This window comes from Hypanus sabinus, chromosome 8 (genome assembly GCF_030144855.1).
Source record: "Hypanus sabinus isolate sHypSab1 chromosome 8, sHypSab1.hap1, whole genome shotgun sequence".
In the NCBI taxonomy this organism is placed as follows: Eukaryota; Metazoa; Chordata; class Chondrichthyes; order Myliobatiformes; family Dasyatidae; genus Hypanus; species Hypanus sabinus.
In genome coordinates this window covers 28,713,739-28,738,612 of record NC_082713.1, presented here as the reverse complement: position 1 = coordinate 28,738,612, position 24,874 = coordinate 28,713,739, and the positions used below count along the sequence as shown (strand labels likewise).

The 24,874-nt window shown below is 43.9% G+C and overlaps 1 protein-coding gene across 4 annotated transcripts in view; it reads left to right on the top strand.

The window, feature by feature from the left end:
* Window positions 1-2,426: 2,426 nt before the first annotated feature.
* Window positions 2,427-24,874, top strand: part of chrdl2 (chordin-like 2) — a 55,040-nt gene continuing 32,592 nt past the window's right edge. The window contains exons 1-4 of one of the 4 annotated variants that reach the window (XM_059976878.1): window positions 2,427-2,487; window positions 4,608-4,763; window positions 6,875-6,987; window positions 8,525-8,621. In XM_059976878.1, coding sequence (XP_059832861.1) covers window positions 4,658-4,763; window positions 6,875-6,987; window positions 8,525-8,621 — 316 coding nt within the window. In that variant the 5' untranslated portion in view covers window positions 2,427-2,487; window positions 4,608-4,657. Of the gene's footprint in view, window positions 2,488-3,094; window positions 3,485-4,607; window positions 4,764-4,805; window positions 5,323-5,365; window positions 5,626-6,874; window positions 6,988-8,524; window positions 8,622-24,874 lie in introns of those variants that run through there. The other 3 variants (XM_059976877.1, XM_059976879.1, XM_059976876.1) reach the window with 3 other exon arrangements.

Sequence of the window (24,874 nt, the reverse complement as noted above, 5' to 3'; positions counted from 1 at the left end):
ACAAAGTCTACTGGTGCTGACATCCCCCTAATACAATTGAGGCATGTTTCCCTCTACGTTCATTGTATTATATTCAGTACATTCCTGTACATCAATGCCATTCACATTTTCTCCTTGAACAACACAGTCATGAAGCATCTGAGAGACCCAGCACTTCAGAGTCCATTATCAGCAAGACCCTATGCTCCAGTCCTCCCCAACAGAGCCCTTGTGGTGGCTGCCCCAAGTTTTAGTGCATCCCACAGAGTCCATGCACGCTGGAATGTGCCCATTAGCAGCATTCACTTGCAGACATCTATTACACCTGAAAATCAACAAAGACCAACGTCTGCCCTCCAAACACATGCGGTTCATTCAGCAGCAGTTGATGTTTATGTCAGTAAGTGTACCCAGGGAATAGCCTGTAAATCAGAATCTTGTAAATGCAACTGCTCAGGGTCAAGTGGTATGGGTCTCTGCATTACTTTCCAAACATTCTTTGCAAACTTGTGGTGCAGGAAATCGTGGGGAATCATCGTCCACTCAAGGGCAGAATGCTGAGAGGCATTGACTGTGTGGGAAGGAATCGACAGGAGGAGCCTTCTCACTGCCAATTAAGCAAGATCTTGGAGCTGCTTTGTGAGTTCTGGTGTGGAGGCATTCTGCTAAGAGTCTTGATGGTCTGCAGGCAATCAATGCCACAGGATCCAGCATCTCTTTCATTCTCCAAGACATTCTGATGGATATGTGGTCAAAGGTACTCTTCCACAGAAATAGACAATAGGTGCAGGAGTAGGCCATTCGGCCCTTTGAGCGAGCACCACCATTCAGTACAATCATGGCTGATCATCCACAATCAGTACTTTGTTCCTGCCTTCTCCCCATATCCCTTGACTCCGCTATCTTTAAGAGCTCTATCTAACTCTTTCTTAAAAGCATCCAGAGAATTGGCCTCCACTGCCTTCTCAGGCAGAGCATCCCATAGATCCACAACTCTCTGGGTGAAAAAGTTTTTTCCTGAACTCCGTTCTAAATGGCCTACCCCTTTTTCTTAAACTGTGGCCTCTGGTTCTGGACTCCCCCAACATCCGGAATCTTTCCACTTTGCACAACTAAGGTCCATCTAAATGGAACATTGCACAGCAACCTATATGTAGCTGAGTCTGTGCATTTTAAAGCAAAAAATATTGGTCATAAGAACTCGCAACTTTCAGTTTGCTTTTTTATCTAACAATACTGGAGTTGCCTTAACCAACCTCATGCAGGATAATATGAATTCACTGTTTTCATTTAAGAGGCCACAATGCACAAACAATGAAACTACAAGGGCCAAAGTGGGAACGGATTTATTGTCATTGGGCCAAACAATATTTATGTAAAAACTAAGAGCAAAAGTAGACCATCTGGTGCATTAAACCTGTTCACCTTTCAATAAGATCATGGCTGATCTGGCCGTGGACCCATCTCCACCTACCTGCCTTTTCACCATAAACATTAATTGCCCTACTATGCAAAAATCTATCTAGACTGTGAAGGAAGATGAGAAGTGACTTAATAGAGGTGTGGAAAATGATAAGATGCAAAGGTAGAGTGGACAGCCAGAGACTTTCCCAGGGCATATGAGAGAATTACTTTAAGGTATTTGGAGGGGAGTATAGGGAGAATGTCAGAGGATTGTGTTACACTAAGAGTGCTAGGGGCAAGGACCCCCCCCCCCCACACACACTCTGTATGATAGTTTTAGATAGGCACATGGATGAAGGAAACATGGGAGAGAAGGGTTAGATTGATCTTAGAGCAGGTTAAAGGGTAGCACAACATTATGGGGCGACTGGTCTGTATCTGCTATACAGTTCTATGTTGTGTATCTTAAATATATTTATTGCCCTGGGCAGAGAATTCCACAGATTCACTGCTCTCTGTGAAACCAGTTTCTCCTCATCTGCATCCTAAATCTATTCCACAAAATCTTGAGGCTGTCCCCTAATTCTAGTCTCACTTACCAGTGGAAAAAACTTCCTGTGTCTATTTTGTCTATCCCTTTCATAATTTTACGTATCAATAATATCTCCATTAATGCACATTTAGAGGATAGCTCAGCATTCTTTCCCAAATGCAAAACGTTCATATTCGTTAAGTTGGAGATTTCAGCAGAGACGATGCGTAAGATTGACAATGTTTTTTTTCTCTTTGGAGTATCTCATTGTAATGAACGCAAATTGTTTGGGTCGAAGACTTCGCCAGTTGTTTATGGAGATACAATAAACTGGAGTTGCTCACGTTTAACGGGATTTTCTTGTTGTGTGGCGCATCAACTAAATGTCTCCCCCAATCCTTCATTTCTCATTGAATATTCCTCGCTGCGTCATGCCACATTTAGAATCAATCGCTTTCTTTCATGCGCGGGATAAATGGCTTTAGTCCAAGTCAGATAATTTTCGCAGCCCAGAGTTTGGAAACTGCGAAGAGTTCACACAGTGCGTGCAGGCAAATGGTTGAAAACTAAAGGTTAGTGTTTATTGTAGTGGATACTGGTACCCAATACAACCCGCATCTGATATGCTTTTCTCCGACACAATAGGATTTATTATTGATTTAAAATATACTAAATATATTTTATAGCATGTTATATAAATTTTCGTCATTGGTGAAGTTTTCAACAGATGTAGAAACTGTTGAAAACTCCACCAACAGTGGAGTTTCCAGCTGAATGCATCATTTTAACCACCACTATTGCACCGATTTCTGATTACAAGTATTTGTTTACTATGTGGGTAAAAAGTAAAATTAGTAGTCACCGAGTACGTATTGCACCTCGCTACAGGCTCGTCCAGGCGTATTAATTCAACTGGACTTACGAGGGGTGGGTCTGGTCCATAGGAAGACCTATCATCGGGTCACATGTGTGAAAAGGGAGGGGGTTAAATTCAACCACCCGTTCCCCAATGATTGATCCGCCCCAGGTGGCGGTCTTGACCGACTGCGTTGTATGTTTGTCTATTAGACCTGTTGGACTGCGAAAAGGGCGGGAGAGAGAGAGAGAGAGATAGAAAGACCAGCAGGGTCGCTGCTGAGTTACATTTATCTTCTGCAGCGCAGAGGAGTCCGGCTACCTGGGGATTTTCAATCTCATAAATTACGCTCGCGACAAATGAGAGTAGTGAGAAAAGTTTTTAAGCATCGGGTCAGTACCAGCTTGTGTCAGACAAGCTTGGTGATACGAGCTGATTTTTCTGGACCCCTGCTGCCTAGAAAGTCACACACAGAACTTGTTCAACCAAGGTGCGGGGTTTCCCTCAGTGATTAGTCCGAAGTAGAGACTTCAAAATTAATCGCGGACTGTATCTGGAACTGAACCGTCGATTTGATCCAAACTTGGCAGAGCTCTTGGGTAATCAGCAACCCTTAGCACTCCTACGCGCCTGAGAACCTCTCACATTTTATAGTCGCGGTTTATAAACTCGCTGTGGACCCTAACAGCGGGAAAACAAATAACCATCCCCCGGTAAGTCATCCTTACATCCCGCAAGATAAATAAGTACGTCCTTAATAATGAACTTAATATTCCTACGGTTATTTTGGTCTGCAGATCATTAACTTAGATATACAAACGTGATTGGAAAATATGTCATATATGAAGTGTAATTCGCTGCGACGCCAGTTGAGTAAATCGATGTATAATTTAATCAGGGAACACCGAGCCCTCGTCTCGGTTATTCTGTGGCTTAAGTATCAACTGTGTTTTGTATTGAGGTGCTGTTTATTATAAAGTAGTTTGATCATAAGCGCATAGGTCTTGTTCTTCATACTGCGTCGCGAACAAATTTTCGGAAGTTTGCACAATCGTTTAGAAAGTGTTTTATTTCAAGCCTGTCCGCCTTTGCAAAAGAATTTCCAGGAATGTCATCTCCAGTAACTCAGTCTGAGAAAGCCCCTACCCATGAAACAAATATCAAGGGGAGCCCCGTGAAGTTCAGTGTAGTAGACCGGACAAATCAGAGTAAATGTTAGTTTGTCTCCTCTGAAAAAGGACAGGTGGAAATGACAGTAAATGTAATAACAGTGCTGGCAGGGATACAGGACCATGGCATGCCTGTTGTCCGCACTTGTTATTTAATTCCACGCTTTAGGAACAATAAGCAATATAAAGGTCCCACCTGACCGTCAGCGCAGTAGTGTGTAAGTACTGGAATAAAGACAATTGCTCTTTCGAATTGGGGATAGGAAGCTGGAAACTTGGGGCAGGAATCGCTGTAACAGTAGTTCAGACGGAGATGAAATCGTCCCTTCACTCAGCTAAACAGCTCGAGTGTTTCGAATTCAGACTGGTGTTTTGGATGTTTGGAAAATTGATAACGCCAGGTCTTTACTATATGCTTAAATGTTTCAATGCAGAACGATTGCTTAATAAATAGCCTTAAACGCGGTGGGTGTACACCGAGCGGGAGTGAGCTGTACGGTGCGCGTTTAGAAGTAAGCAGCTCTCTCTTTGGAAGGAACGAGATGAATGTCTGTGGGGTTTGGTGCGCAGTCTCGGTGTTTCTCCTACCAAGTTAAAAGAAGAGGAAGGAGGGGGCTGCACCTCGGCTTTTACTCCGTGACGTTTTCCCTTTTCCTTGAAAACACAGCTCCCCTTTAGCAGAAGCGTTCTATTGAACCTTTCCCAATCGCTGGAAGGATGAGGGCGATCTGGAGGCTGGCGGGCAGAGAGCAGCTCAGACTCGTCCTTTACTGTGCTGTCATGTTTCTCAAAGTGGACGCGGGCAAATCGGAGCAGGGCAAACGTAAGTTCTGAGTACCGAGTACTGACACTTTCAAACTTATAGTGGGCTTTATTCCAACATCAACACTACACGGCAGATGCACGCGCGTCTCCAAGGCCGGGTAACGTCCGCAGAGGGCTCACACGATTTACAAAGTGCACTAGTTCTATTGTGGGACTCCTCGGCGACTGGAACAGTCCGGGACGGCGGCATCCGACACTACGACAAAATGAAGCCAAGGCTCATTTGATTCCTAACTTTAAACCCAACACAGACCACAGTGTGGTCTGGCTTTAGTCCCAATGCGTGAACTCCACCGGAATCCTACACGGGACTGTCCCACTTGCTAATCCAATCCCCGCACAAGCGCCTCTCTAGTCTCGCAATACAAGACATCGCCTCCCCTCTCCGATGCGCACAAAGGTTGGACCAGTCCTAAGTCTGAAACCAGAATCGATTGCCCTTTCCATTGGCTCGCCAGCGTCAAACCTTGACCATCACATCAACTAATCAAATACCAGTCACTGACTGTGAGGTTAATGTAAAACTTCGCCGTATTAACTCTCACTGAAAATATAAGGTACGTGTTCGCTCCTGAGAGAACGGATGCGTTTCGTTTATGGTTTCTGTCCAATTTGATTGAATTCCAGTTTTGCTCAGATTGACCCGAAACCCAAATAAGGCCGCAGTTGATGATAACTTTGACCTGAATGTGAATGATGGTTTTGTTCAGAACACGAATGAATGGCCGCATTCCAGCTCACTCCCGGTGCAGTGATTCCTGCTGTGCTTCCACTGATTGCAACTCGCCTACCACGACGGCGCGGCTTTCCTCTGGGTGCTCCGGTTTCCTCCCACATCCTAAAGACCTACGGCTTAGTGGGTTAGTTGGTCACATGGGAATAATTGGGTGGCGTGGGCTCGCTGGGCTGGAAGGGCTATTACCTTGATGTGTCTCTGAATGAAATAATGCTTCTGTTTCTGCGGACTCGGGCGATACCTGAGAGCCGCGGCCTCTGCCGACCCGGCGTCCACGTGCAGGTTTACTGCGTCTGACCCAGGAGCCTCACACAAAGCTTGAAAGTTCAGGCCCTTTACTTCACAGTAGTTAGAACAGTACACATGGTAACAAAGGGACAGAGCAAGATTAACCCACTCCCTTTTGTCATGTATCTTGTTTTTTTAAAATAGCACTGCTAATCTGGAGCTACAAACAAAAAGCTGGTGGAACTCAGTCAGTCGGGTAGCATCCCTGGAGGGAAATGGGGAGTCGACATTTCGGGTCGAAGGTCTTTCCAGTCTAGGTGAAAGGTCTCGACCCGAAGCACCTGCCGATTTCCGCCTACAGATGCTGCCTGACCCGCTGAGTTCCCCTGGCTTTTTGTTGCTCCAAATCCCCGCATCTGCAGCCTTCTGTGTCCCTAGCTTTGCTAATTTGCCAGCCGAAAGGATTTACATCAAACAAGAAACTGGCGTTCACCTTCATTCTGAATGCGCAGGTGAGGTGCTAATCCTTACAAAAAAAACCTGCCTCCAGCCCCGGTTTTCACCCGGGAAGAGATAGATTCGGGTAGCAGCGATATCAGGGGTAGATGAGATATCGGGTAGCAGCAATATCAGGGGTAGATTAGATATCGGGTAGCAGCGATATCAGGGGTAGATGAGATATCGGGTAGCAGCGGTATCGGGGTAGATGAGATATCGGGTAGCAGCGATATCAGGGGTAGATGAGCCCGTGCAAGCCTTCTATATGCCCACACGGGTATGCCAAAGAGTATGAAAGTCTGACTCCACGTGTTCGCGTTTTACGTTATATGTTGGTGAAATTCTGAATGGTGTAAAGGAGAACGTTGTTTTCAGATTTAGTGCCTAGGGAAAGCCCTTGGAAAATATACGCATCGGAGCCTTACAGGTTGCTCAAGTCTGTCTCTAGGCTGCTCTGTATCACGTTATCATTCCGTCTGATCAGGGTTGGACAAGCCAGTAGAATCGCAAACTGGCCACCGCGACTCCTAGAAGCTTCCCCTTGTTGCGATTAGTATTAATAAAATGAAGCTTTCAATAAATCAGATTATTTATGGTTGGCGTGAAGCTGGACTGTAATTTGTGTGTTGTTGAACTTTCCTGAACAGCGTCTGACACTTTCTGCATGTTCGAAGACAAGAAATACCGGATGGGAGAGAGTTGGCACCCCTACCTGGAGCCCTACGGGTTCGTCTATTGCATAAACTGTCTTTGCTCTGAGGTATTTACGCCACCTTTTGATCTTGGGGGTTGGAACGCTAAGTATTAAAGGCATGGAAAATATTTCTGAAAAACAGATTGATCTCGACTGTAATATGTAGAGCGCTCAGATGTACAGTGAGACCATAGTTGATCATTAACCCCCCAACATCGACTAAGTCCTCCGCAACTTCCGCCATCTCCCAAAGAGATTCCAACCCGCTCTGGGATTGTTCTCCCCGCGATCGATTCTCTTCCCCAGTCATTCCTCGCCACTCTTTTTCTCTTTTGCCCTCCGGGCACTTATCGAGCGACCTAAGTGCTACATCTGCCCAATCACCCCCATCAGGGCTCCAAACAGTCCGTGCAGGTGAGGCGACGCTTCACCTGCGAGTCTCCGGGTCGTCTGCTGTGTCGGGCGCTCTGGTATCCTCTGTATTGGTGAGACCCGTGGTAAATCGGGAGGCCGTTTTGTTAAGCATCTCCGCTTCATCCGCCTCAAGCGGCCAAACATTTTAACCCCGATTCCCATTCCCGTTCCGACATGTCGATCCATGGCCTTTTCTTCTGCCAAGCTGTGGCCACCCGCAGGGTGTATTCCGTCTGGGTAGCCTCCAACTTAATGGCATGAACATCGATTTCTCCTTCCAGTAAAAAAAAACCTCCCCTTCTCCCATTCCCCACCCTAGCCTTTCACCTCTTCTTACCTGCCTATCACTTCCCTCTGGGTCCCCTCCTCCTCCTCCCCTTTCTCCTGTGGTCCTCTCTCCTCTCCTTTCGGATTCCTTCCTCTCCTGCCCTTTACCTTTCCCACCCACCTGGCTTCCCCTTTCACCCTCTCGCTGGCCTCCTTGCCCTTCCCCCACCTTTTTATTCTGCCGCATTCCCCTTTCCTTTCTAGTCCCGAAGAAGGGTCTCGGCCCGACACGTCGACTGTTTATTCATCTTCATGACCGGCTGAGTTCCTTAAGCATTCTGTGTGTCTTACTACACGCGGTTCCCTCTTCCCCCTTAATCGACAAGTCGTGTTGATTAGAAAAAAAACGTGGAGGTTCAAATTAAACTAATTTTTGGCTAAAAGTAACTTACGGAAACCTCAACAACCAAAGAAATTATGATCCAATCTAGCTCAGTAAGAACTGAACAGCTGAAGTGACCGGACCGGGCTATCTCCAATATACCACGAGCCGTGCTGTCCAAGGACATACGGCCAGCACTAATTTGCTGCCTCACTGCAGCCTAATTCCTAAAACTTTGACAGTCTACCAGAGCAGTGAGGTTAGCATTGAAGCACGAGGTTCCCTGTAAAGGTTGGTTTTTAGGGATCTTGTGGAGTCGGCGCCGAAGGAAGTTGTTCTGGAAGTGCAGGCTGCAAGATAAGGCAATGTAACTAAAGCACACACAGAGAATGTGTTCTTAATGATCCTATATACCGTAAATTCACACGTTTTACCAGAAATGTTTCTTTTTTCGCTGTGATTCCTGATAATACACTGCAGATAAATCCTCAATGTCATTACTAAATTTCTGTTTTAACTAATTGGTGGACTTATTTCCAGAATGGGCGCATAACCTGCAACCGGGTGAAGTGCCCGAACGTTCACTGCTCCAACCCCGTGACTGCCCCACAGCACTGCTGTCCCCACTGCTCAACAGGTAGGGAAGGCAGATCTTTTTTCTTCATACGAGGAATGTTAACTTTAGTAACACATGCAGGCGCAGAGAAAGAAGTTTTTAAAACGGGGAAAATGATTAGGGGGCATCTCCCTCTAGGTGTTAGGATGTAGAAAGCGGTTTGGAAGAACCCATCATTTTTTTTTCTCTGAAAACACTGACGGTACAAATCCGCTACGAAATTAGAAGATTGGAAAAAGGAAGTAAACGGTCAGTATCAGAAGTTTATTGCGGCTGACGTACCTTTGAATCTTTTCCCCCCCTCTGACTGAAGCTATTTTAGATGCCTTTGAATATAACGAAAGCATAAACAAACTCACCTTCACTCTAATCCGAACTACTCAAAGTGGCACCTATCAACTGAGCTACCCAGATCTGTTCAAACTTGGGATCATCTGATACAGTATTGATAATTAGCTGTCTTTATCAGTGAGCTGAATAATGGGTTCACAGAGTCTTTAACGGTCAGAGTAACACATGAGCTACCTTCCATGCTAAAGAGGTACCTCCAGAAAAACTAACCTAAAGTTCTCCTTCTCATAACTCACAATGACATCACGTGAACCATTTTACCTCTCTTACTTTTCCACTGTTTAAAAATGGTCGAAAATGCAAACTGTATAGCCTGGAAATTTGAAATAAAGATGGGAAATGGTGAGAATACTCAAAGTTCAAGGCGCAGAGTAAATTTATTATCAAAGTAAATACACAGTATGTCACTATATAGAGCCCTGAGATTCACTTTCCTGTGGGTACACTCAATAAATCCATAATAGAATCAAAGAAAGACTACACCATCTTGGGTGTTTAACTAGTGTGCAAAAGACAACAAAATGGGAAGAATGAATGATTGAATAAATAAATAAGCAATAAGTATATAGAACATGAGATGGAATCATTGAACGTAAGTCCATAGGTTGTGGAAACATTTCAGTGTTAGGGTAAGTGAAGTTGAGTGAAGTTACTTCCTTTGATTCAAGAGCCTGATGGTTCAGGGGTAATAACTTTTGGGGATTAAGGGAGAGCAGGCAGCTCCTGTGGAAAAACAGAGTTGACTTTTAAAATGATGATGCTGTAGTTGGTCTTGAATTCTTATGCGGTTTTAAGAAATAAGCTTTATCTCCTAAATATATTCACTAACATCCTGTATGAATAATATTTTACACTTACTATATGCAAAATGAGTACTATGTACACTTATTTTACATCATAGCCAGATTTAGTACTTTTTTGGCAAATATCTAAAACAATGGGTTGTGAAGTCATATTAAAGAATCAAGCTCCCTTCTGAGCTGCCATTATAGAAGTCAAGTCAAGTCACTTTCATTGTCATTTCAACCATAACTGCTGGTACAGTACACAGTAAAAACGAAACAACGTTCCTCCAGGACCATGGTGCTACATGAAACAACACAAAACTACATTAGACTTTAGACCTATATGGGACTACATAAAGTGCACAAAACAGTGCAAGACAGTACAATAATTAATAAACAATACAATCGGCACAGTAAAGGACAAATTACAATATAATAAATGATGTAAATGTAAACAATGTTTTAGCAGGAATTGAGAAAGACATGAGCAAAAATTGCAAAGGGAGTGGAGTTGTGTATCAGACTAGACTCTGGGTATTGAGGAGTCTGATAGCTTGGGGGAAGAAACTGTTACATAGTCTGGTCGTGAGAACCCGAATGCTTCGGTACCTTTTGCCAGATGGCAGGAGGGAGAAGAGTTTTTATGAGGAGTGCATGAGGTCCTCCACAATAGTTAGCTTTGTGGATGCAGCGTGTGGTGTAAATGTCTATAATGGCGGGAAGGGAGACCCCGATGATCCCTTCACCTGACCTCACTATCCAATGCAGGGTCTTACAATCTGAGACAGTGCAATTTCCAAACCAGGCAGTAATGCAGCTGCACAGGATACTCTCGATATATCCTCTGTAGAGTGTGGTGAGGTTGGGGGGTTGGTGGGAGATGGACTTTTCTCAGCTTTCGCTTCTGGGCTTTCTTGGCTATGGAGTTGGTGTTGAGGGACCAGGTGAGATTCTCCACCAGGTGAAGACCAAGAAATTTGGTGCTCTTAACGATCTCTATAGAGGAGCCATCGATGTTCAGCAGAGGGTGGTCACTCCATGCTCTCCTGAAGTCAACAGCCATCTCTTTTGTTTTGTTCACATGTTCTGTTAGCCACTGCACCTCTTCTTTGTATGCTGACTCATCATTCTTGCAGATGAGACCCACCACGGAAATGAGTAATACAGCTCTCATTTCATGCACGTGCAGTTCAACTCTTTCAATTATGCAGGAAGTTTGAAGTTAACTCATCTCCTTCTACCATAGGCCACAAACTTATCAATCACCCCTGCTGTGGACCACTTTCTGGAGGTCCAAGACACCGACTTCTACAAAAAAGGGATCTGTATGCTCCACGACCGCTGGACTAAGTGTGTAAATGTAGGAGGGGACTATGTTGAAAAATAAATGTGCTAGGTTTTCTAAAATTGACTCCTTAGATCTTAGGTTACAAACTTATCAATCATCCCTCGTGTTAGGAATCTGTTATTTAATTCCTTTCAATTTACTAAACTAATTTAACTTTTATTTCTACTTCATTAATAACACTTAATCTTATCCTTGCTTCCCTCTTTTTTTCATTTCCTACCTGATTTGATAATGGCAAATGTTATAGACCTTGGTTGAGACTTGGTGATCCTCATTGGATTTCATTGGTTAAAGAGGTCCTATGGAAAAGATGTGATGCTGTTTCATTGCTTACCTGACAACATCTAAAAAAGTAAAATCCCAAAAAATGCTCCAGGGAAAATACAGGTCATCACTATAATATTTAACCCAGTTAATCATCAGTCTCTTGTAATGGTTATTGGCTGGTTATTGGGCAATGGGATATGATTCATTAATCTTGTTAACATTATTTTCCAAAAACTTGGATTTGAGGCAAATTGGATAGATAATTCTAATCTGCGTTTTCCATTTTATATCTGACCTACTGATATTTGAGTTAAACACTTGGGTCAGAATTTCCTGTACCGTCGTGTTAATCATAATGAGACTATTGGGAGCTCAAAATGTGATTGGTGAGTTACTTTGCTCAGCTGATGGTGTTGGAAATTTCCACAGGAAGTGGTGGCTGATACTCTTCACTTCTCTTTGGAAAAACATATGGAAATGATAAAGAATAGCGGACACATGTCTTCCAAAACAATCTCATAATTACATTCTTAGCAAGAATGCTGATGCATTTTTTTTTCGGAAGTCCGCAATGCACTTTGATCAATGAAAGGATGTTAATTCTCTAAGTTAAATAGGAAAGAGCCCTCATCAACACTGGAGCTACAAACACTGTGATCAATGCTGCATCAATGTTCTTCCACTCTCTACTTGTGGATCACTTGCCACCAATGCCATAAAACTTTAAGGAAAGTTGGCTCTGGAAGCCCCAGTTGTTCAGAAAAATTAATGGATATAAAACTTGACTTGTCTTCAATCTGATGAATTCTCAATGAGTTGGACCATCGTAGCCTCACTGTCCAATGAACTCAGTATGTGCGATTGCCAGAGCAAAGCCTTTGAAGTTCCCATATGTTTCAAAATGCACACAGCATTGCCAACATAATCAGCGCAAGCATACTCCATTCAGTAATGAAGTCACAACAAATTTGACAGTTGTACCAGAACCCTTTGAAATATGATTTTGAGTCATAATTTTTTCTAGAAAAAGAGTGTATTCAACATTTGTATCAAGAAAATTACTATTGAAAATCAGAATTAAAATGTAAGGAACTTTTAATGCAATTTATCTATTGTAGAGACTATACCTATGTTATACATAAAAGAAAACAGCTCATAAGAAGGAGGAATTAACTTTTTTCAGAACATGTATTTATAACAATCCTGCAAGTGAAGACAAAAAAATACATGTGAACCAGATAGATGGAGTTGCCTTTTATTTGGGATCTTATGTTAAAAAACTCCGAAGAAAGAATAACTATTACCCTGCCCCTGACACTTTCCAGGCTAATTTGGAAGTGATGTGTTATAAAATGGCTTGAGTGCAATAGGAGAGGTTGTTGGACCAGGACTCATTTTTCAGTTAACACAGTAATGTCAACCCTCTTCTCTATGAACAATCTGAATGATTACTAAGTTAACAAGGATGAAATGCCCAGATATTTTTTAAGATATGAAACTTTACAACATTTAAGAGCAACAATTAAGGGCTTTTGCTATATTGTTTTAGACTTTGCAAAAGGATTTCAAAACCTGTATCGCTCAATACTCAGTTTATCTAAAATTATGATTGAGAAGGTGCTCTGGAAACTTAATGGTTTGAGGGTGGACAAATCTCCTGGACCTGATGGAATGCACCCTCAGGTTCTGAAGGAAGTAGCTGGAGAGATTGCGGAGGCATTAACGATGATCTTTCAAGAATCGATAAATTCTGGCATTGTACCGGATGACTGGAAAATTGCAAATGTTACTCTAATATTAAGAAGGGTGGGAGGTAGCAGAAAGGACCTGTTAGCCTGACATCAGTGGTTGGGAAGTTGTTGGAATCGATTGTTAAGGATGAGATTACGGAGTACCTGGAGGCACATGACAGGATAGGCCAAAGTCAGCATGGTTTCCTGAAAGGAAAATCCTGCCTGAGAAACCTACTCTGATTTTTTGATGAAATTACAAGCAGGGTAGACAAAGTAGATGCAGTGGACATGGTGTACTTGGATTTTCCGAAGACCTTTGACAAGGTGTCGCACATGAGGCTGCTTATCAACAGCCCATGGAATTACACGGAAGTTGGCTGATCGGCAGAAAACAGAGCGTAGGAATAAAGGGATCCTATTCTGGCTGGCTGCCGGTTACCAGTGGAGTTCCACAGGGGTCAGTGTTGGGACTGTTGCTTTTTACAATATGTGTCAATGATTTGGACTATGGGATTAATGGATTTGTAGCAAAGTTTGCCAATGATACAAAGATAGATGGAGGAGCAGGTAGTGTTGAGGAAACAGAGAGCCTGCAGAGAGTCTTAGATAGTTTAGGGGAATGGGCAAGGAAGTGGCAAATGAAATACAATGTTGTAAAGTGTATGTATGGTCATGCACTTTCATGGAAGAAATAAACGGGCAGACTATTATTTAGAGGGGGAGAGAATTCAAAATGCAGAGATGCAAAGGGACTTGGGAGGCCTTGTGCAGGATACCCTAAAGGTTAACCTACAGGTTGAATCGGTGATGAAGCAGGTGAAGGCAATTTTGGCATTCGTTTCTAGAGGTATAAGGGCAGGGATGTGACGTTGAGTCTCCATAAGGTACTCGTGAGACTACACTTGGAGTATTGTGTGCAGTTTTGGTCTCCTTATTTTAGGAAGCATATACTGACATTGGAAAGGGTTCAGAGAAGATTTGCGAGAATCATTCCAGGAATAAAAGGGATATCGTATGAGGAATGTCTGGCAGCTCTTGAGCTGTATTCCCAGGAATTCAGGAGAATGAGGTGGGGGGGAATCTCATTGAAACATTCCGATTGTTAAGAGGCCTGAACAGATTAGATATGGCAAAGTTATTTCTGATGGTAGGGGAGAATAAGACAAGAGGGCACGACTTTGGGATTGAAGGACGTCCATTTAGAAGAGAATTGTGGAGAAATTACTTTAGTCAGAAGGTGGTAAATCTGTGGAACTTTTTGTCATGAGCGGCTGTGGAGGCCAAGTCATTGAGTGCATTTAAGGCAGAGATAGATATGTTCTTGATTAGCCAGGGCATCAAAGGGTATGGGGAGAAGGTAGGGGAGTGGGGACGACTGGAAGAATTAGATCAGCCCATGATTGAATGGTGGAGCAGACTCAATGGGCCGAATGGCCTACTTCTGTTCTTATATCTTATGGTCTTATGTTACACTGATACACAAGCCACAGCGATTCACTCTGGAGAGAGTAATCAAAATCCAGGTCAGACGAGAGATAACCCAGGTCAGGTTGCAGACCACAGTACCCAGGTAGATACTTCACATGATGGCGGTGGTGAGGTGGTAGAGAAGAAGAGGAAGGTCAACTGGCCCAGCAATGGCAGATGAGAAGGCTTGGCATGTGTTTGCTGAGGATATCAGTATGATGTATGAAAACCAAGAAGTAGGCAGATGGGTGACGGTCCACAGAGGCAGGGGGAGTAGGCAGAGAGAGCAGAGCACCCCTGCGGCCATTCCCATTAACAATAAGTATACCATACTGGATACTGTTGATGGGGATGACCTACCAGGAATGAGTTGTAGTGGTCCTGCCTCTGGCACAGAGGTTGAAACCTCAACTAGAAAGGGGAGGAGGGAAGAGAAGAGAGCGATAGTTTTAGGGGATTCTATAGTTGGGGCAGATAGGAGATTTTGTGGGGCAGATCGGGAGTCTCGGATGGTATGTTGCCTCCCTGGTGCCAGGGTCCGGGACATCTCAGATCGGGTGCAGGCTATTCTTGAGAATGAGGGCATGAACCCAGATGTAGTGGTCCATGTAGGGACCAACGATGTAGGTAAGGTGAGTGAGGGGGTCCTGCTTAGAGAGTTCAGGGAGTTAGGAGTGAAGCTGAAAGGCAGGACCTCCAGGGTGACAATCTCGGGATTGCTACCTATGCCATGTGTGAGTGAGGCGAAGAATAGAATGATTATGCACATTAATATGAGGCTGAGAGCATGGTGCAGGAAGGAAGGGTTTAGGTTTTTGGATAATTGGTCTTTGTTCCAAGGACATTGGGATCTGTTTCGAAGGGACGGTCTACATCTGAACCGGAGGGCTTCTAACATTCTTGCAGGAGTGTTTGCCGGTGCTGCTCGGGGGGGTTTCAACTAGATGTGCGGGGGGCAGGGATCCAGATCCAGAGGGTTGGTCAGAAGGAGCATGGGGTTAAATGTGTAGAAGGTTTGGGTGATCTTGAGAAGGTGATCAAAATTCAGGGTGCAATTAGCCCGATGGAAGTTCAAGGAGCTGGGTTAGGTACAGTAGACAGTGTTTTAAGCAAAGAGAGGAGGAATGGGCTAAGAATTCTATACTTGAATGCGCGTAGTGTCAGAAATAAGACAGATGAGCTTGAAGCTCAGATGAAAATGGGGAACTACGATATTGTTGGGATAACGGAGACATGGCTGCAAGGGGATCAGGCCTGGGAATTGAGTGTACTAGGGTGTACTTGCTATCGTAGAGACAGAAATATGGGAAGAGGGGGTGGGGTGGCCCTGTTGGTGAGGAATGAGATTCAGTCCTTAGCAAGAGGTGATTTGGGAACAGGGGAAGTAGAGTCTGTGTGGATTGAGCTGAGGAACAATAAGGGTAAAAAGACCCTAATGGGTGTTGTGTACAGGCCCCCAAACAGTAGCGTGGATATTGGGTACAAGTTGATTAGGGAGTTAACATTAGCATGTGCTAAAGGTAATGTAGTCGTTATGGGAGATTTCAACATGCAGGTGAACTGGGAGAATCAGGTAGGTGCTGGACCCCAGGATAGGGAGTTTGTGGAGTGTCTAAGGGATGTATTTTTGGAACAGCTTGTGCTTGAGCCAACCAGGAACGAGGCTATTTTGGACTTGGTGATGTGTAATGAACAGGAATTGATAAGTGATCTTGAAGTAAAGGAGCCATTAGGAAGTAGTGATCATAACATGATAAGTTTTTATCTACAATTTGAGAGGGATAAGGGCAGATCAGAGGTGTCAGTGTTGCAATTAAATAAAGGAGACTACGGAGCCATGAGGGAAGAGCTGGCCAAAGTTAAATGGGCGGATGCCCTGGCAGGAAAGACAGTGGATCAGCAGTGGCAGATATTCTTGGGGATAATACAAAAGATGCAAAAGCAGTTCATTCCAATGAGAAGGAAGGATTCAAAGAGGGGGAAGGGGCCACAGTGGTTGACAAAGGAAGTCAGAGATTGTATAGCATTAAAGAAAAAGAAGTATGACAGGGCTAAGATGAGTGGGAATACAGATGATTGGGAAAGTTTTAAGGAACAGCAGATCTTAACTAAAAAAGCAATACGGAGAGAAAAAATCAGGTATGAGCTCAGTCTAGCCAGGAATATAAAAGGGGATAGCAAAAGCTTTTTTAGCTATGTGAAGAGAAAGAAGATAGTTAAGAACAATGTTGGCCCCTTGAAGAATGAATTGGGAGAAATTGTTATGGGAAACAGGGAAATGGCAACAGAATTTAATGCGTACTTTAGATCTGTCTTCACCAGGGAGGACACAAGCAATCTCCCAGATGTATGGATGGGCCAGGGTCATAAGATATCAGAGGAATTGAGACAGATTGACATTAGGAAAGAAACTGTGATGAGTAGACTGGTAGGACTGAAGGCTAATAAATCCCCGGGTCCAGATGGTCTGCATCCAAGGGTTCTAAAAGAGGTGGCTCAGGAAATTGCGGATGCATTGGTAATCATTTTCCAATGTTCCTTAGATTCAGGATCAGTTCCTGAAGATTGGAGAGTGGCTAATGTTATCCCACTTTTCAAGAAGGGAGGGAAGGAGAAAACGGAGAACTATCACCCTGTTAGCCTAACGTCAGTCGTGCGGAAAATGCGTGAGTCCATTATTAAGGACGAAATAGTGGCACATCTTGATGGCAGTAATAGGATTAGGCTGAGCCAGCATGGATTTACCAAGGGCAAATCATGCTTGACTAATCTGTTGGAGTTTTTTGAGGGCGTAACAAGGATGTTAGACGAGGGTAAGCCAGTGGACGTTGTGTACCTAGATTTTCAGAAGGCATTTGATAAGGTGCCACATAGGAGATTGGTGAGTAAAATCAGAGCTCATGGCATTGAGGGCAGGGTTTCAACATGGATAGAAAACTGGTTGGCAGATAGAAAGCAAAGGGTAGCAGTGAATGGGTGTTTCTCGGACTGGCTGGAGGTGACTAGTGGGGTACCACAGGGCTCTGTATTGGGACCACAGCTCTTTACGATTTATGTCAATGATTTAGATGAGGGCATTGAAAACTATATCAGCAAGTTTGCTGACGATACTAAACTGGGTGGCAGTGTGACATGCAAAGAGAACGTTAGGAGAATACAGGGAGACTTGGATAGGCTGGGTGAGTGGGCAGATACTTGGCAGATGTCATTCAATGTGAATAAATGTGAAGTTATCCACTTTGGAAGCAGGAACAAGAGGGCAGAGTATTGTCTGAACGGTGTAGAGTTAGGTAAGGGAGAAATGCAAAGAGACCTAGGAGTCCTAGTTCACCAGTCAATGAAGGAGAATGAGCAAGTGCAACAGGCAGTGAAGAGGGCAAATGGAATGTTGGCCTTTGTTACAAGGGGAATTGAATACAAGAGCAAGGATGTCCTTTTGCATTTGTACAGGGCCCTGGTGAGACCACACCTGGAATATTGTGTACAGTTTTGGTCTCCAGGTTTAAGGAAGGACATTCTGGCAATTGAGGAAGTGCAGCGTAGATTCACTAGGTTGATTCCTGGGATGGCAGGGCTGTCTTACGCAGAGAGATTGGAGAGATCGGGCTTGTACACGCTGGAATTGAGGAGATTGAGAGGGGATCTGATTGAAACGTTTAAGATAATTAAAGGATTTGATAGGATTGAGGCAGGAAATATGTTCCAGATGTTGGGAGAGTCCAGTACCAGAGGGCATGGATTGAGAATAAGAGGTCAGTTATTTAAAACAGAGTTGAGGAAGAGCTTCTTCTCCCAAAGAGTTGAGGAGGTGTGGAATGCACCGCCTCGGAAGACGGTGGAGGCCAATTCTCTGGATGCTTTCAAGAAGGAGCTAGATAGATATCTGATGGATAGGGGAATCAAGGGATATGGGGACAAGGCAGGGACTGGGTATTGATAGTGAATGATCAGCCATGATCTCAGAATGGCGGTGCAGACTCGAGGGGCCGAATGGTCTACTTCTGCACCTATTGTCTATTGTCTATTGATGTTGGAGAATACTCTCAGGGGAACATCAAAGAGAAAGTTGGAATGATGGGCGATATGATTTATAATGTTGGAAAGTACAGGTTTGGTTTAGTTGAGTTGAAGAAAGCAAAGCCTACATAGCAACCAAGCAGGTGCCAGAAGGAGATTAGTAGGTTGAGGAGAGAGCTTAGATCATTGAGACAGAGTTGGAAGGTAGCAAGTGAGGGTGACAAGCTAGGGCTTGATGATCTCCAAGAATAGTTTTGAATAAAGTTAGCATCACTCTGTCGTGCAGAGTCACAGTGTAAAAAGAGAAAGAAGAGAGAGAAGGCAAGAAAGGCATTCTTTGAGAACCCCCCACCAGTTCACAAAGAGATTGTTTGAACAAAATAAGAGCAGGCAGCTTAACATCTCTCAACAAGAACTTGAGGATCACCTGACAAGCACTTACTCTAATGAACAGCGTGAGGCTCCTTTGCTTGACATTTCTGGGCTTGTGAAGCCTACCGAGCCAGGAGTGAAGTTCGATCTGGCAGAAGTCGAGTGGTTCATCAAAAAGGCAAGGTCAGGTTTGGTGCCAGGACCTAATGGAGTGCCGTATAAGTTGTTCAAGAAGTGTGAAGAGCTGAGGAAATACTTGTGGAGATTGTTAAAGGTGGTGTGGAGACAAGGTGTTGTTCCTTTGTCATGGTGTGAGGCTTAAGGAGTATACATCCTGAAGGAAGAGAATCAGTGGGACCAGGTGTCGCACTTGATGGCGGAGGGGAGTTGTCACCAATACGTATGTTCATGGATGATCTCACCCTTCTGGGTCCTAGCACGAAGGCAGTGTACTATCTAGACTTGAGGAGCAAATGGATTGGTCAAGAATGAAGTTCAAGACCAAGAAGTCAAGGAGTCTTGTTCTTTGGAGAGGAAAGCTGGTAGACTTTCATTTCATCCTTTGTGGAGAGGAGATTCCATCCATTCAGGACCAACCAGTTAAGAGCCTCGGGTGATGGTACACAGAGCAGCTGAGTGACACCAAGAGGGTTCAAGAGACAGGAGAACAGATCAGCAGAGGTCTGATGTCTGTCGACAAGTGTGGCTTGCCTGGCAAGTCGAAGTTGTGGTGCTTGCAGTACGGACTGATGCCATGGATAATGTGGCCACTAACTGTCTATGAAGTGGCAATGTCCCATGTTGAGGCAATGGAATGGAAGATCAACAAGTATGTGAAGAAGTGGCTTGGAGTACCAAGCAGCCTCACCAATGTTGTAATCCACAGTATCCAGACAAAGCTAACCATCCCAGTGCAATCACTGGTTGAAGAGGTCAAGGTAGCCAAGGTAAGATCATTCTTGATGCTTCGAGACTCAAAAGACCCTGTCATCAAGAACATCCAGCTGGATGTGAGATCAGGCAGGAAGTGGTCAGCCCAGGCAGTCGATGAGGCAGAGTCTAGATTGAAGCACAAGGAGACGGTTGGGGCTACGCAGCTAGGCCACCAGGGACTTGAATGGACAACCCACAAGTGGTGGACATCTTCTACAGGTAAGGAGCATCGTGAGCTTGTAACGCATGAAATACGAGAGGTAGAAGAAGAGAAGAGGTTAGCTAAAGCAACTGGCCTGACCAAACAAGGGGCTTGGACCTGGTGGGAAAGTGTTGAACGACGACATCTATATTGGAATGTCCTGTGGCAGATGGAACCGCTCCGCATTTCTTTACTATATAGAGCAGTGTATGACCTGCTCCCAACACCTGCCAACCTCAGCACCTGGTATGAAGATAAGACAGACAGGTGTGCTGCTTGTGGCAAGAAGCAAACACTTAAGCATATTTTGAGTGCATGCAGAGTCAATCTTTCCAGCGGCATGTACACTTGGAGACATGACAACGTTCTCGAAGTTGTAACAGAAGCAGTTGAGCAAAGAGTACTGCAGCACAACTTATCTCATGCCCCATGCTGCACAGAACATCGCATATCATTTGTGAAATAAGGCTCCAAGTCAAGGGTGTACAGCTCAGGCCCACGATCAAGCATACTTTCTTCAGCCAATGATTGGTGTGTCAAGGCCGACCTGGATGGGAAAGGCAGTTTCCCCGAGCAAATAGTTTTCACCACATTGCGTCCAGATATAATCGTCTGGTCTGACACCAGTAGAGAAGTGGTTATTGGTGAACTCTCAGTCCCCTGGGAAGGCAATATCGATGAAGCCCGTGAGTGCAAGTTAACCAAGTATGCAGAATTAAGATCAGAGTGCAGAGACAGAGGGTGGAAGGTCTCATGCTATCCATTCGAAGTAGGGTGCCGTGGCTTTATTGCGTTCACTTTCCAGAAGTGGCTGCGTGACCTTGGCTTCACTAGAAGAGAGATCAAGTCAACCAGCAGGGCTGTAGCTGAGGCAGCAGGCAGGATCATCATGGGTGTGGACCAAGTACGTCCAGAGGGGCTGAGAGTCGGACAGTGTATCCATCTTTTGTAAACTGTTCAGTAGCTGCGTAGACACCTGAAGAGTGGACTATCTGTTGGATGGAAGTGACCAACAACTCTGATAGAGGCAGATGCCAAGTTGTTAAGCTCACCAGTGGGAGGTGGTGCTTTAGCACTGCTGGCCCACCACCTCGAGGGAGTCTTGATCATAAGCGGCCGAAACTCCTGAACACAGGTGGCAGATCAACTGATGATAGCACAGGACAGTTAACATCTTAGTCCACGTGTATTTTCAATTATTCTTTGTTCCAGCAAATCAGATTACATTTATCTTGATGCAAGTGACTGCTGATTATTGGATTTAGGGTTTAAATGTATTTAATGCAGTAATGGTATGGAGTGGAAATTCATAATCTCAGGAACATGCTCTGCTACAACATACCACAAACATCATCCATGTGGCTGCACTAAGTATGCCATTACTTAGTGTCAATTAGTCTCTTTTTAAGGGGTGGTTTGTTAGTGAACATACATGCATGCAGTATGTTCCTTCAGGACTATTTTATTAAGGAAATGTGGCAATTATTGCTACATTAGCAGAGGATTACAAAATAAAATCCTCTACCCTTTTTCTATTTAGCTAACATAAAATGCATGTGAATTATAATTAAGAATAACAGCTATTAATATTATGGAGCATAAGTGAAAACATATTTTCTTAAACACTTAACAATAAAGTTTTTTTTTAGATTTCCTTAAAATAATTTTAAGGAAAAACATTTTGAAATCTGTGTCGGCTCAGTTGACCTGTGGATACGAGACACTAAGTGGGAACAATCATGAAATCAAAGATCATTAAAAGATATGAGGTGCACTGGTTCAGGAAAGGATATATGTTAGACTACTGTACATGTGACCTCAGTTCCACACTATGGATTGTGTCGGGGAAGGGGTCAGGAAGGTCCTGGAGTTGGACAGATATACAAAATAGGTGGAAATATTTTTGCTAGCTACACCTGCCAGCTCCTGTACCTAATAGAGTGGTCACTGAGAGTATGTTCATCGTCTTCTGCTGCATATCATATTTCTGACAATCGATAGAATTAAAACAGAATGTACACTGTACAAGAGGTGATGCAATGACGTTAGTTTTGTGTTACCATCTATGACAAATTTATCTCTAGAAAAGAAATGTAACTGCAGATGCTGAAATATAAAACAGAACAGAAATACCAAAGAACTCAACCAATGAAGCAGCACTGGTGGAAAGTGAAACCAGTTAATATTTCCGATCAAAACTCTTTCATCATTCTGATGGTGTTTGACTTGCTGAGTTCATCCAGCCTTTTGGTTTTTGTTACCGCTACAATGAAAACTTTGAGCCTTAATTTTCCTTTCTTTATTTGCAACTTGTGGCCATCATTGTTCAGAGCAGGATTATTGCTAATCCTTTGAGAACAAGGTGTGAACTATCGAACAAGCATATTGGAAATTTAGATCATATATTCCCTTGGGAGAGAATAGGATTTTTAAAACTCCTATCCCAATTAGTGATGGGGGGTGGAATGGAGATATACCTCTACCAAAGGAGGTGTATGGCGCTCCTTCCCTCTGCTAGTGCCTGCAGTTTACTCTAGGGCAAGGTGTAGCTCCTGCTTAGCCTCCCGATCCAGGTCAGCCACTGGAGCTGGTGGTGAATGGTCTTATGAACAGCTGGTGCATATCATAAGCCCTGGCTATGCAAACACTGATGCCAAGCAAACAAACTCTGAAAAGTATTGATAATTGCTCGGGTCACCCATCTTGTAAAGACGCCGCCCAGAAGAAAGCAATGGCAAACCACTTCTGTAGAAAAATTTGCCAAGAACAATCATGGTCGTGGAAAGACCATAATTGCCCATATCATAAAACACAGGACATAATGAATAAGGTTATCAGGAAACATGGTCATGGAGATAGAAGAGAACACATTTAAGAGATGCTAGAACCTGCAGCTAAAAGAACAAACTGTTGGAAGAACATAGCAAGTCAGGCAGCATCTGTGGAGAGAAATGGAGCTTTCACGTTGAGACAACTCATCTAGCCAAAAAGATATAGGGTATCTAGCCAATCTAAAGAGCTGAGGGGAAGGGGTGGGCAGCGATACGTGTATCCGGGTGGGGAGAAATGATTGGCAGTCACTGGGAAGTGATAGGGTGAAGCAGCCACAAAGGATGCAGAGCTTGCTGTGCTTGCTCTTCCTTTAGTTTGCATTTGCCCTCAGTCTGGAAGTGGAAGAAGCCAAGGACAGAGAGATTGTTGTAGGAATGGGAAGTGGAATTAAAATGGGGAGCATTAGATGTCCATTACAGTTGGAGCAGGGGTAATTGGCAAACTAGTTACCTCATCTGCAGTGGTTCTCACTGAGGTGAGCTCTGGTTTAGATAGGCATATGTGCAAATCCACTATCTGAACAATTTGACTAGAAAATCTCTGCCATTCTGCCATGTTTATCTTATTGACAAAGCAACCTAGTATGTTCTCTGCAATAGTTTGTGAGGGTCAATTCAGATTTTCATAAACTAATTCAGAATAATTGAGATAAGCATTTTATTCACACACAGCTGGGGTTGGGAGAATTTTCAAGAAGGACTGATTATGTATAAGGAACTATAGAGGTGAAAGGATGGTGTGCCTCTTACTCGGAATGTGAGGTGTCATTTTGTTTGGGGATGACTGGAAGAGTAAGAAGTCTGTCTGAATTGGCAAAAGGTTTAAGAGAAGGGGAATGGCTTTACGAAGAAGAAATAGAAGGGAAGACTGCCCCTCTGAAGGTGAAGAGACTAAGGGTTTGGGAAGCAGAAATTGCCTCAGGAGAATGGCAGTTGAGAAATTCTTACTGGTTACAGGTCTGTGGCTGGCTTCTAGTAGCCCCTGCACAATGGAACAAAATTTACAGAGCTGCTACTAATGGGAGAATGTACTAAAAACACAAAATAGGTACTTCTTTAACAGAACAGAGCTAAGACCAAGATCTTTTCATCTTGCTTGACTATTATTTTAGAGAGAGGATTTAAATGAATGAGTGGGAGTGGGTAGGTCAGAGGAAGAGGGGAAGTAGGATGCACAAATATAAGGAAGATTACTAGCACTACAGAAAATTGTAGAAAGGGACCAAAATAAGGGAAAGTGCAAAGAACCTTTACTAGCTTTGCCAAGTATGTATTTAACTAGAATAATCATAGTATACATGGTATATGAACTGCTACTACAAATCCCTATGAAGTTCCATGGAAATGACTCTCTTAAAACACAGTTTGGGAAGTGGGTGCAGGAAGAAGGAACTTGATTAATTATATTATATAATGAAAAGAAAACAAAGACACGGAGCAGAAGGAATCGGGACATAACTCACAGCAAGGTGTCTGGAAAGGAGTCTGAAAATCTGTCATGAGTTAACATAAAAGGGAGTCAAAAATGTTTGTAATTTAAGTGAATAGTCAAAGAAAGGATGCTCCAGCTAGAGAATAACGTGGGAGGTTCCTGCATTATTTATCATTCCTAGCTTCAATGTACTGCAGCAAGTTAGGGAAAACTAGATTGCTTTGATTATTGTCCCCTGTACTGATGTTCAGGATGGTTGCTGTGCTGTATCTAGGGTGGTAGTGCAGTGGGTGGTGCTTGTCACTCTCACTTTCAGCTTCCGCAGCTGGCTAGAAGTTTTGCGAAAAGGAGAGCTGAAGGTGTAAGCCTCATCCCTGCCAATATATCACAAACCTCATGTTGTGCCTCCTTGCTGTTGACACATGGAAACTCAACTCCTTTCGGACTCAGGCTGAACTACAAAGGGCGAGGGAGAAGGCCGGCCCCTGCATGCAGGCCCACCGGTGCGTGGCCCCGCCCTGGTGTTCGTGAACCAG